Source organism: Prionailurus bengalensis, chromosome A3, assembly GCF_016509475.1.
Source record: "Prionailurus bengalensis isolate Pbe53 chromosome A3, Fcat_Pben_1.1_paternal_pri, whole genome shotgun sequence".
NCBI classification, from domain to species: Eukaryota; Metazoa; Chordata; class Mammalia; order Carnivora; family Felidae; genus Prionailurus; species Prionailurus bengalensis.
The window spans coordinates 139,582,893-139,596,221 of record NC_057354.1 but is presented as its reverse complement, the minus strand read 5'-3'; the positions used below and the strand labels follow the sequence as shown (position 1 = coordinate 139,596,221).

At 56.9% G+C, this 13,329-nt stretch overlaps 1 protein-coding gene across 14 annotated transcripts in view; it reads right to left on the bottom strand.

The window, feature by feature from the left end:
- The window catches only part of MYT1L (myelin transcription factor 1 like), a 424,454-nt gene that overhangs the window by 141,877 nt on the left and 269,248 nt on the right, over nucleotides 1-13,329 (bottom strand). For all 14 annotated transcript variants that reach the window (XM_043604655.1, XM_043604656.1, XM_043604642.1 and 11 more), the window contains exons 6-8: nucleotides 1,555-1,609; nucleotides 1,350-1,383; nucleotides 990-1,052 (exon numbers count right to left, since the gene is read on the bottom strand). In XM_043604655.1, the coding sequence (XP_043460590.1) occupies nucleotides 990-1,052; nucleotides 1,350-1,383; nucleotides 1,555-1,609 (152 nt within the window). The remainder of the gene's footprint in view (nucleotides 1-989; nucleotides 1,053-1,349; nucleotides 1,384-1,554; nucleotides 1,610-13,329) is intronic.

Sequence of the window (13,329 nt, the reverse complement as noted above, 5' to 3'; positions counted from 1 at the left end):
CAAAATAATTGCTTGATTTCACCCATAAATTAATGTTCAGCTGAAGAGGAAATGAAACGTAGGGCAGCGCAGGCAGGGTCACCCTGAGGTGTTTCAGGCACACCTGGTCGAGGGTCTGAGCTTTCATTACGTGGGCTTCCTTCTTGATGGTTTGTTAGGATGAACGACCTTAGTCCTCGCAACCTAATTTGTGAAAAATTAGCTAAAAATTTATTCTAGCCTGTAAACATCTCCAACTCCTCACGACCGAAACCTTCCCTTGAAAGGTAAAGCTACATTAATAGCACAGGGAAGAAATTCCTTATGCAAAAGTAAATCTAAAGATTGATCTCTTCATGACTCTCAGCCCTAGATGTGCAATACAATTCTGCTGTGATGCGTTTTTAGCAATAATTATCTAGCCACCTGATCTCCTGGATGTTCACACCCAGTGCCATTATGGACCTAAACTCCAGTGTTTGCAAGAATAATATAATCATTTAAGCCCCAAAGTCTCATTAGTGTGATCTGTCCTGGACGTTAATCTCCTGCTGGGGCCTCCCCCAGCAGCTGCCCAGGTGCCCACCTGGGCTTCCTTTCCCAGGACAGATAAATTATGGAAGCTGAGCTCCTCCAGAAGGATCAGGAAGGTCGCACTTTAATTTACCATCCGTGACTTGCCACCCTGCAGCTACCAGAATGAGCACGTGGGCACGGACAAATAAGCCGTCCCAGTGAGGCAGAGGGAGGCTCTTAGCAGGTGCCCTGTGTGTGTGGGAAAATGAGTTTAAGGCTGGTCTTAATTTGTGTCATCTTATGTATTATCGTGAATTCTGCCCACCCTCTGAGACCCTGTCCGGGAAACCAAAGGCTGAATTCACATCAGAGGAGTGGAGGAAAAGACAGCACTCACTCTTTTCCAGGAATACCCCCCACCCATTTTCGTCCTTGGGTCTGGGTCCCTCAACAAGCCACTGTAGACCGTATATAGTGAAAAAGGCGGCCGTTACCTTCTGTGTCTTGCGTATTTGCCACTGACGTGACCGCTGCCGTCACAGCCCGGCGTGGGACAGCTGCAACGGGAAAGAGGTAATTACAAGGGGGCTTCGCTGCAGGCGGGTGGGACCGAGCGCTTGGTGGCATCGGGGGAGGGGCACACAGAGGGACGGAGAGGAGGCAAATCTGGAAGGAGGGAACAATTAGGGCTGCTTTTTCTTAGCAGGTCTCAGGGAGTTGCCTCCATCAGTGCAGCAGGGTAGGAGCAAGCCGCCGACAGACCGGGGGCGGGAGGGGAGCGGTGTGCCCATTATTAAAAGGCATGGGTTCTCTACACGGCTTCTGGGGATACATCGTGCCCACGGAGTACTAACCTGAAGGGCTCCTGTATGGCTGGTTCCACGGGAACTGCAGAGAGATGGGAAACAGAGATTTATCATCGATCACACGTGCCCTCTCCCACAGAAAGCTATCGAGAGGGTGGTGTCAGAGCAGGTCCGAGTGACCCTCACACCCAGCTCCGCAGGACAAAGGGGACCCTGAAAGGGCCTCCGGGGGCTTGGAGAAGCGCGGACCTACCTCGAACCCCTTTGGACCGTGTCCGATGGCGCTTCTCCTCGGCGTCCACCTCCATCTGCGGATAGACGAGCAGGTGGTCAGTTTGGTCAGAGCGCATGTGGCCAAACACGGGCGTCTTAGTGGCTATGGGGCGACCCTCTGGGAGAGCGACGTGGGGGGAAAGCACCAGGCAATCTAACTGTGTCACTTAACAAAGCAAAGCGGACCTTGACCTTGCAGGGGATGCAAGGTCAGCGGGAGGCCCCGCCCTCTGTAACGGGGGTGGGGTGGGGGGGGCTTTGATGAAGCTTAAGCACAGCCTCTTTGCCCGATTGGGAGACCTCGGCGTGAGTTACGAGTCGCACTTTGTAGCCAGCACCTGAGAGGTAGCCCTTATGTTTGCAGGAAGGTTCATACGTGTAGGCTGGAATCTCCTCGGAACCCAGAGTTGAATCCGATCACACAGTTAAGGGGGGCGGGCAGGTGTGGCAGGACATGTCTAAGCCGGGGGCTGATGCCGTGTCATCTAGTTCCGGGTATAATCACCGTCCCCACTGCTCCAAATCATTAGGATGCTTTCCAGGGACGAGGCCCTTTGCTCATGGTGACCAGCCTGTTTCACAGGTCACAGACTACCGAGCATTTTTGTGTGTCACCGTGTCTGATCCTCACGATTTTCTAAGAAAGGTATCTTTACATCTGTTTTGTAGATGGGACTTGCCCAAGACCGTCTAACTAGGAGTTTTGGTTCAGGGCCCTGAAACCAAGCCACCTGTCTCTACACAACATTTTTTTTTTAATGTTTACTCATTTATTTTTGAGAAGGAGGGAGAGAAAGAGAGAAAGAGAGAGAGAGAACACGAGCCAGGGAGGAGCAGAGAGAGAGGGAGACACAGACTCCGAAGCAGCTCCAGGCTCCGAGCTGTCAGCACAGAGCCCGACACGGGGCTTGAACCCACAGACCACGAGATCATGACCTGAGTTGAAGTCAGACGCTTAACCGACTGAGCCACCCAGGTGCCCCTACACATCATTTTTAAGCCAGGGGACCACTGCTGGAGGGACGGACGTGTGCTAGTGTATTGGTGCACCCAGTATTTCTTCCACATGTCTGGATAATTTATACACGCAAAGTCGCATAGTAGGAGAATTTCACTCAACAGGACAGGGGGGCTGATGGGAGGAGAGCAGTAAGAACGGTGCGTCTGGTCGTGAGGACAGGAAATTTCAGCCCCATCTGTGATGTCCTTGCCCACCCAAGGGACCAGGAGGCAGAAGACACGGGCACGAAGTGTCCTCTCCTCCATGCATGGTTCGCCTGCCCCGCAATTTAGGACGAGAAGGTCGCAGCGGGGCACAGAAGGGTCGTAAGGGCATGTGGTCGGTCAGACCCCCTCGAGGGAGAGAGCAGGGCAGGCCTGCTGTCACAAGCAGCTGCCGGCGAGGGGTGGCTCTCCGCGGATGTAACGCTCAGGCAGTGCGACACCAGGCTCCTGAGTTAGTGTTCCCGCCGACTGACCGCCAGACCCTCATTCATTAATACTGTGTGCTGAGTATGGCGGCAAATGAAACACACATACAATAAAAAACATAGCTCATTTAATGAGTGTCGTGCCTTTTAACGGAAGACGTGTGTGCAGACGTAGGGCTGTAGATTCAATCAGATACGGATCTGAGAAGGCGAGCAGCCAGAGTGAGGCGGGTCACGGAGAAGGGGCTTCATAGGGGAATCTTCACGGCTGAAGCACTATCTGAACGAAACAAGAAACAGGTCGTGTTTTAAGCCTGTATGGAGACACGAGAGACCCAGTCGTGGGCGAGAGAGAGGGAGTGGGAGTGGGTGGGTGTGTTTCCTGGGAAGCTGGCCGTCACGGAGCTGGTGCCAGCAAGGTCGGTCCTGACGAGCGGGTGGGGGCTGGGGGCCGGGGCCTCGGGGAGAGCGGGGGGCACGTCGAGGGCCTGGCACACCCAGAGGGGTCCCTGCTGCCCCGGTGGGTGTGCAGCTGCAGCCGACCCTTGGGCACGGGGCTGGGATGTCTCAAGTGTATTGTGGAAACAAATTGATTCGGGGGTTGAGAGCCTGTGGTGGGAGCAAGGGGGTGTCCACACAGACGGACGGCGCTGGGAGAAGGAGCCCCGTCGGGGTGGTGGCTCCCTCCTGGAGTGCGGTTGTCCGGAACAGAGACGCAAGAAGACAAAGATGGCCGCGAGGGACGTTTCAAGAACAGTCAGCGTGATGCAGGCTCCGCTGTGCACCCGCCTTCCCGCCCTTGCTCTGGCATCGCAGCCGGGGCACAGGGTGCGAGATCCCCGAGGGCAGGCACGCTGTGCGGGTTCGCGGTGTGAGTCAACAGCACCTCTGGGTAACGCATCGATGCTCCAAAATTGCTTCCCTACGTGGCAACATTTTCCAAACACTGTGGAATGCTGGCAAGGCAGGTGGGGCCCGTGTGACCCAGAGCAAGAGTGGGCTAACCCTCAGGAGGTGACGGAGAACGTACCAGGCCACGTTCTGTGGAAATGCTGTGTTTCCTGCCACGTGGCCCGCCAGGCCGTAGGACTGCGGATGCAGCGATTGTGGGGTGAAATCCTACTCTTTAAGGAGTTCAACGCCGAGCACTAGCTTTCTGCTAGGGTAGATGACCTGAAAGCCGTTCTCACTGGGGCACGAGGACGTTGGGACGCGCTGCAGCCAACCCATTCTGGGAGGGCCAGGGGGGCTCTCTGGGGAGGGGTGGAATCTGATCTGAGTTTTAAAGGTTAATTGCTGGGTTTAGATTAAAAGTGGGTGGGGTGCTCATGTTCCAGGCAGAGGGAATGGGATATGCAAAGAGGTCTGCGGGCTTGGGGGTGCGCTCAGGGCACCCGAGGAGGGGAGGGCGGGCTCAGCCCACTCCCTACCCCCCCAGGAGCACATGGGCCACTCACCCTCCGTTCCTGACACTCAGCCTCTGCAGTCTCTGATGGGAAACCCGCCTGTTGCTTAGGACAGAACTTGCGGCCACAGGGTGCGAGGCTGGCATCCCTCTGTGGGTATTAAATGGAAAAACTCAGCCTCATTTGCTAACTGCTCATATAGTTGTGTGAGGATTACTTTATTTTTTTACGTTTAAATTTTTAATCCATACTTTACATATAGAAGGACGATCTTATTTCCTTCCAGGAGAGGTGAGCTCTGCCGCTAATCCCTCGTTACACGAACCGCGCTTTCCCGCTACGCCACAGTACCCCTCTCGCTGATGTTACCCCTCACCCAACCTGGGTCTACCTTGGGGCCATCGCACGCCACTCTTGTACGTGTTTGTCGCAGCTCTGATCCCGCTTGAAGTTCAGGGCTCCGTGACACGTTCCGCTCGCTGTCAGGGCGACTCGGGGTAATTTGGCAAATATACGGGAGGCACCAGGCACACGGGGGCTCCCTTTTCTTTCTCCTTCAGCCAACGACCCCGAACGAAGAGCTCGAAATGGTTTTGCATTTTACTTGCGCTCAGATGTGTCGGTGCGCAAAGCGCCGGTGAAGTTCAGGTTAAGCAGAAAGCGTGCGATTTGTCACCCAGAGTTTGAGGAGCGTGTTCGTGTCCTGACGTTTACGCCTACAAGCGTGTGGTCGAAGGCGAGCTGACAGCACGAGCTCATTCACACACCGGCTCCTGTGGGACCCTGGTCTCGCCCGCCTTCTCACCTCCTCGTCTCCTCCTGTGGCTCCCTGTGGCTGGCGGCTGCCCTCTGCGCCCGGTGGACCGTGGTGCCTACTTAGTTCCTCCAGTGCCTCTGAGGCGTCAGTGGGTGATGCCACGTCGGGGTCATCTTGGGTCTGCCCCTCCCCGGAGCCCGCGAGGGGCAACCCTGCCGTCATCGCCTCACCGCGTTCCCATCCCTCTCCAGCAAAGCACATCTGGAAAGCGGAGCCTCAAAGCCGCACTTAGCGGGAACGCTTTTGTTTCTAAGTCGGGCGCTCAGTTTTAAAATAAGGAGAGGTTTTTCTTAGGAATTTTAAACGGTTTTATTCTTAAAGAAAAGGCTCAAACGTAAGACATTTACTTTGGAGCCAACGAAAGCGATCACACTGATTTGCTGAAGAGAAGAGTGAACTGGTTTGTAATACGGGACGTCACCCTTGGAGTCAGGACGCTTTTATGATTTTCCCTCTGTCGTCGCCCCCACCCCACAAAGTGCACACTTCCTTCAGGTTGAGGCTCCGTGAAGATCGTAGAACATTAATGATATCGAAGCCTCACACGCTGCTCTCTGGTCCCTCCAGTCCTTAGAGGCTGCTTTCTGCAGGAAGGTGCTCATCGGGCCACAGCAGCGAACCCCAGGGAGGGGCGCGGGGGTCCCCACTGCCGGCCACCCCGCGCTCCGGCGACCTGAGTCTTCCGGCGGGACCAGGCCCGGAAGGACGGGGTCACAGCCTCCCTGGTGCACAGCTCGGACACAAGCTGAGCCCGAGCTCCCTCCCCCAGAGACGCCCCTCAATTATTCAGGACGCAATCACCTCTGTTGTCAATTAGCCAGACCCTGTCTTTCACCTCCCGCTGCTCAGCACCGGGTCCTTTCACTGCTCATTAGCGCCGGCAGGAGGAGTGGTCTACACGCGCCCAGAGGCGGGTTCATTTACCGAGCGGTGTGGCAGGTGAGAAGGTCTGCGGACGCTACTAATGGAGAGAAACCAGAGTGGCTGGCAACCTCAAGTGTGCGGATCAAACTGCGCGCCCACGTTTTCTGTGCACTTTTGTTCCCGTGAACCCTTGCCCCCCAGGCAACCTTGGCCCCCATGGCCTCCGTGTCCCCCCCTCGGACGCATGGAAGTCTTGGCTCATAAAAACCCATCGGCACAGATCAGCAAGGGTCAGAAATTATATGTTGTTGGCATCCTTGAATTGTGTTTAGAATAAATACGATTGCAGTTAAAAGTCGTTTCCCGGGAGGGCTGGGTGGCTCAGTCGGTTAAGCGTCCGACTTCGGCTCAGGTCATGATCTCGCGGTTCACTGGTTCATGAGTTCGAGGCCTGTGTCGTGTTCCATGCTGACAGCTCAGAGCCTGGGGAGCCTGTTTCAGATTCTGTTCTCCCTCTCTCTCTGCCCCTCCCCTGCTTGCACTCTGTCTCTGTCTCAAAACTAAATAAAAACATTAAAAAAAATTTTTTTTAAAGAAGCAGGTTTATAGGGGCACCTGGGTGACTTAGGTTAAGCTCATAGCTGAGTAGGTTAAGTAAGTAGGCTCAGCTCATGAGTTCACGGTTCATGGGTTTGAGCCCCACATCAGGCTCTGCACTGACAGCTTGGAGCCCAGAGCCTGCTTCGGATTCTGGGTCTCCCTCTCTCTCTGCCCCTCCCCTGCTCGCACTCTGTCTCTCTGTGTCTCTCTCAAAAATAAATAAACATTAAAAAAAGTTGTTTTCCACACTATGACAAAATGTTCTGCTTTTTAGTGAATTTAATGTGGTGCAAATACGTTACATTTTGGGAGTTCTGTTCGATGTTTACATTAAGTGACAGGACGGCATGCTGTTAAGACATTGCAAAGTTAGGAGAGACAGAAGTGTCTCCAGCTCAGGCCTCATGGTTTCAATGGTTTCAGTTTTAGGTCTCCAACCTCACAGGCTGGAAATGAGGAAAAACTGGGCAAATACAACAGTTGCAAGAGCCTTGTTTTGTCTGCTCCTACTTTCCTCTCCCTTCCCAACCTTTCTCAGCAAGGACTGGTGGCCACTGAAACCAACCTCCAGGGAAGGCGGCCCACATCCCGGGGATTCTCCACCCTGACTGATCCCGTGACGTGTGCTTGGGGCCAACAGGGGCAAAGAGAGAGGAAAAGAAAAGTAGGAATTATCTGGGCAGAGAAGAAAGTGAGGGTGCGGCTATGCCTCCACCCCCCCCCGCCACCTGGGACCACGGTGCACAGCGCGGTACGGTGACCCAGGGGAGCCACGTCACACACTTATCAGTGACGGAGTGTAGGACGATATAGAAATGAGCATATTTTTATTAAATGTTTATTTGTTTTTGAGAGAGAGAGAGAGAGCGCGGGGGAGGGGCAGAGAGAGCGGGACACAGAATCTGAAGCAGGCTCCAGGCTGCGAGCTGTCAGCACAGAGCCCGACGCGGGGCTCGAACCCACGGACCGCGAGATCATGATGACCTGAGCCGAAGTCGGACGCCCAACCGACTGAGCCCCCAGGTGCTTCAGAAATGAGCGTATTTGAGGATCATTTAAACGAGGAGATTTGGAGGCTAATTATGTTGCAAACTTGTGAACAAGTTCAAGTAGGTGGCATACACAAAAATTTAGAAATTCGTTACAAAAGCGTGGCGTGCCAGGGCCTGACCATGATGGGAACGGAGGAGGGAGGCTGCACCCTTGCTTTGCTTGTGGATTCCTTGTCATCAGGCCCTAAGGAGGCAGAAGCGTTTACGCGTCCGGTGAAATGTTGACCTTGAGTGTCATACTCTTCTCGGACTCCTGTCACCGACGATGGCTTTCTGCTAGTTGCTCCCCAGACGGAAGCCCTGAACGGTGGGCACAGACGCTCAGCTGTGCGGCAGGAAAACGCGGAACACAGAGAGCAAGCAGGCGAGTCTGTGACCCCCTGGGTTTCTCATGGTGTTGAGAGAACTCTGGAAACTCCTCGTCGCTGCAATGTTCCGGGCGCGCCCCGCCCACGGTGGTGGTGGTGGTGGTGGGAGCGGTTTGAGTGCCGTGGGGGGAGTGGCCACGTTTTCAAAAGAAGCCGTGTGGACTGGTGGTCTGACCAACATTTACTCTGTGTCCTGGGGCAAAAGCAGGCTCCAAAGCCAAGTTACTGGAACTCGGGGACAGGGAGGAATCTCTGGCACGCCTAGATAGGACACTGAAATCACCCGGGAAGCATGCTTGCCCTAAGGGCTCGGGACTGTCACGTGGGCTGATGCGCCAGTATCATCGGGGAACCCCGGGAGGTCACCCTTCCAGGCAACACCGGGGAACCCTTAGTAAACCCCTGCATGTGGTTTGGGACTTAAGGCTTTAAGAATAACGCGACGAATCCTAAGAAGAACCCTAAGGAAACAGCAGTCAATGGAACAGCGGTCGGCCATGCAAACGCCCTGTAACAGGGCCCTCGAAGGGAAATCTGTCCTCTCGACGCAGTCACTTGGAGAGCCAGGTGCTGGGGATGCTGCTAGTTCAGGCGCCTGCACAAGGGGGCCCCACGCTGACCCCCGATCCCCGCGCACGGACCTTGTCTCTTTACCCCAAGGCCTGTGTGTGTTGGGGGGACAGGGCTCGGTCCGGCAGAGGCAAGAGCGCGGCCACGAGGAAGCCCACTCCACTCCAGCCTCTGAACGTAGGAAAAGGAAATTGTGGGGAAAGAGAAAATGATCTCATTCTTGAGGCACGCGTTCAGGGGGCCGCGGGCGTTGTGGGTTCGTGAGCGAAGGAATGAACGAAGGGAAGAGTTACAGGCGCTGATGCTTCCCTTGCTCAGCTCCACTGTTCAATGACTACTGATTAGTGACTTTATTAGCGCTTTAGAACTTTGTGATCCAACGTAAGGCTGCAAGGGAAATGCGCCCCCCGCCCCCAGGCCGGCAGGCGCTGCCTCTGCTTCTCTGCAAGCACGCGGGAGGCCACGTCCACGGAGGTCTGCACGCGCCCACTGACTTCACGTTGGGGGTGGGGGCTGCGAGCTCTGAGGAGCCTTTCACAGCCCGGAGGATGGGGCCCCAGACGGCTTCCTCACAGGCACGTGGGGGCCGGGGACCTAGTGGAGCGTTGGGGACCAAACCCAAGTTTCGAAGGTGACTCCAGGGTGGTGAAGGCAGTGGCTTTTAACAAAATGACTCCCATTCGGTTTCGCTCCTATTTGGGTGACCTGGCGATCTTACATCCGCAAACAACCCTCTTCCCAATTTATATCGTCCATCACGGCCGTGGTGACACCGACATCCCAGAGGTGGTTCTGGGGGGCAGCGGGTGGGCAGAGCCCATATTTCACTGCTGTTTATGGTCACGGTGGGGGTCTTTACTTTCAAGTGTGGGACAGCCGAGCAGGGACGGGACGGGCGCCTGCTTCCAGAGCTTTGGGTGAAATGCCAAGTCAGGAGCCTTAGTTTTTGTAAGGTCGCTAGTGCTCTTTTGGCCCCGAGTGAAAGCGTAAGAAAAGACGCCCGCGCCTGCACTGATCGGGTTCTCTGACTTCCGGTGTGCCCCTATCACCGCACCCCTTTATCCCGCCCGCAAGTTCTGGCAGAAGATGCCGAGAGTCAGAATGCAGGACCGGGGCCCAGAGTGGTTCTGCTGGGCTCTCAGTGCTTGCCCCGTGGAGCTAGCACCCGCAAATCCGGGGGCTTTATATGCGATTCTGCACTTCTGATTTTTCTGGAAAAACAGGAGGATCTGGAAACACCGCGCTCGGTTTCTGTCAGCCACAGCCGGCGAGACAGGCAGGTTTCCCCCGTGGCTGCCGTCGCCTGAGTCCTCGTCCGTCCCGTGCCTGGTGGTGACAGCAGCCCACTGCGGGGCATGTGACGGTTCTCTCTGTCCACTGCAGCAGCTTCTCCTGTCCCTGCCCCGGGGGATACCCGAGTCCGAGGAAACATCTAAGTTCCGGGGCCCGGAGAGTCACACACGTCGTAGGATCTCAGGGAGTTTCATAGCGTGTGCTGTTCCCATCCTGGCTCTCAAGACCCAGGTTGTCGGCCGGGGCCTCCGTGGGCAGCGCAGCCGGGGCGTGCTGGGAGGGCACGCGTGGCCGCGAGGGCCTTCTGGACAACTCTGGGTTTGCCTCGAAGGCCGCAGCCAGGGAGCGCGGTCCCCCTCCAGCCGGCCGCCCAGATGGAAGGGCTGGCTGCGTCCGGGCCTTCTGTGTCAGCAGTGCCCCTGGCTCGTCTCCAGGGACGCAGTCTGGCCCGCGGTGTGACGGCAGGCTCCACGTTCGCTAACTGCGCGAGGCCGGGCAGGGTCCGATCTGTGGATCACGGTTCTCTCATCTGTGAAATTCCTGCTTATCTCCCTGGGCGGCCGAGAGGCTCGAACAGAACGACTCCATGGGAGAATCCAGCATGGCGCCTGGTGCACCAGAAACACTTCCCTCCTTCCTCCATTTTCCAGGTGTGGTGCGTGTCCCCAGGGGTGCTGGCAGCAGAGAAGCTCACGGCGTCCGAGTTATGGGCACACGCGTCACTTGTGATGCACGTAGGATGCTGTGCTCTCTGTATTTTTAATCACCTTTGCTAACACCAGCATTTTATTGGCCTCTGAGTATGTGAACCAGTTCAATGCTGCACAGCTTGGGAGGACAGTCTCCATAATGACCCCGGGCCAGAAGTTCAGTGTGTGTGTGTGTGTGAGAGAGAGAGAGAGAGAGAGAGAGACTCTTGGTCACCTCCTTCAGTCCAGCTAACATTTCAACGGGGCTGGAGACTCATCGCTCCCAAAGCCAGGCAGCAGGCACATCTTCCGAGAAGCTGCCGTCCTGGGAGCCTGGAAACAGGGCATCGCACCCAGGGTGGCTCTCCGTGGCTCCCAGGGCTGTGGGAGAAGCTGGCAGAGGCAGCCCCACTTGGTGCCTGGCCCAGAACGGTTGCTTGAGAAACACTGGCCGAGTTGTGCTAAAAATAAAAATATCACAATCCCCTTAAAGGTCACGCGGATGTTGGGCAAACTTTCTTGGAAATATGGAAAGAAGTTCTACAGAGTAGAGAGCAGGACAACAAAAGTGAACTACTTTCTAGAAAGGAACATTCCTACCTCGGAAGGGGCCGAGTTCACAAGTATTAAGAAGGAATATTCAAAACAGGATCAGTGTGGTGGCTGGTCGTTGGTGTTTCCTAGACAAGTATGGTCTGAAGTAAAAACCGTCAATCTCAGCCCGCGGGGCTCCAATGACGCCAGTGTCCTGCCGGGTCGTGGCGTGGTCGAGGGGAACCGGCAGGGCCCCTCCTGTCCCGTCCCCTCGGGGCGCGGAGAAGGGGAGCCCGTGCTGCGGGGGCTCCGGGGACACACTGTGGCAGCGGCCCCCTCACCTTCTCCTGAGCGGTGCAGGTTACAATTTGCAAACCACTTATGACCAGCCAGTCGCTTTCGAGAGCAGGACCTTTATTCTCTCAGAGGGTCCTCTGTGTTCGTGCCATTTCTTGTAAATAAAAGACCCTTAAATAGCTGCCGGATCAAGCAAGGACAGACACGCAAACAAAACACTGTGAGACAAGGTCAAGGGCCGACATACGAGACGGCCGTGTGGCGTCACTGGAGGCAGTGCAGAGCGGGGGCCAGCTGCCGGGGTCCTGGAGCTGAACCCCCGGGCCCGTTTCTTCGTCCCCCGCAGCTGCACGAGCTTGGACAAGGAGCTAGCCTGGTGCGTCCCCGGTCTCTGCTCCCACGCGGAGCCCGGGGTGTTGGGAGATCAGAGGAGGACACAGCTTTGTGAGCTCTCGGGGAAGAACTAGTCCCAAGTAACCCAAGGGCGCTGGGGTGACCGGCCAGGTGTCGCCCGGTCTGCTGAGCGGCCGTGCGTGGTACGGACCCAAGTCCCGGGCTCAGGCTGCATCACGCACAGCAGTGCGGTCGGCACAGGCCTTCCACGGGCCGCACAGGTGGAGGCCGGCTGGCGAGGGGGAGCGGCACGTCCGGCACCCCTGGTCTTCCCGTCAGGAGGGCCACCTGGCCGCCACCGTCCTGAGGAGCGTCCCCGCTCGTCCCTCACAGCGAGCCGGGTCACCCATGCATACCTGCCCGGTGTCTGCTTTGACCCCCATCCAGCCCGCCCCGCATAGAGAAGTCTGTCTTCCGGACGCTTCTGGCCGTGCCCACGTCCTGACTGCGGGCGAGTGCTGTACCACGTGCTCCCTGCATCCCTACATCTCTGTGTCCCTGCGTCCCCTGCGTCCCCACGTCCCGTGGGTCCCCTCTGGTAGCAGCCCTAGAGGGTGGCAGGTGGCAGCACCAGGACTGACGGAGGCTGGGAGCGCCGGGCCCACGCTAGCCATGCAGGACACATAGCAGGTCTGGAGCTCACGTCCGATTCCTGCCCCGGGCCCCACCAGGGATCGCGATCTTGGAGATCACTTGCCTGCGAGGTGGGGGATCCCTTCTTTCTAGAATGTTCCATCTGCTCCTCTCACCTGGACCTCGTGCTTTCCGTTGGGCTCAGGTCCCCTCCGCCCTTTGACTTTGTTGACCTTTAGCAGGTGCCACGCCCCTCCTTCCTCTGTGGCCAGGCTTCTCCCACAGAGGTCTCCAGGCGGTTTGTACCTGTCGGGTGTCACTTCAGGGGTCACCAGCGGCCACGTCCTACAGCCGCAAAGTCTCACCGAAGCTCATGCCTCAGGAAAACATGTGGTGCCCGACTCCCCTGCTCCCTCGGGGCTCTGTCCCCAGGCCACACCCACTGGGACACGGCTGCGCCACCCTGGCCGCACATGGGGCCCCTGAACTTGGGTCAGCCTCAACCCCACGACTAGCGGCCCCCAGAGTACGCCGGTCACTGTGAATCCACCCCGGAGCCACGTTCAGTGTTCCCTTGCCACCCGGGGTCTCCTGAGCCGCGTCCCTGCTTCCTGTCCCCACGTCCATCGCTGTCGCCGCTCTCCTCCCTGCCACGCGTGGACTCTCAGTCGTGGGCTTTTCTGCCTGACGGTGGAAGGTTTTCCTCCCTGTGTCGCCGGGTCTCCGGAGGAGGGACCTTGTCACAGCCCAGGGTCGGCCTTTCTGTGATTGACTGAATAAAGGAAGTGCTCCGAAACCTTATCACATTTGACTTCTGTCCGCCGTCCGTCTGTCCCCTCCCTCCGTGCCTGGTGGCTGTCACGGCCACC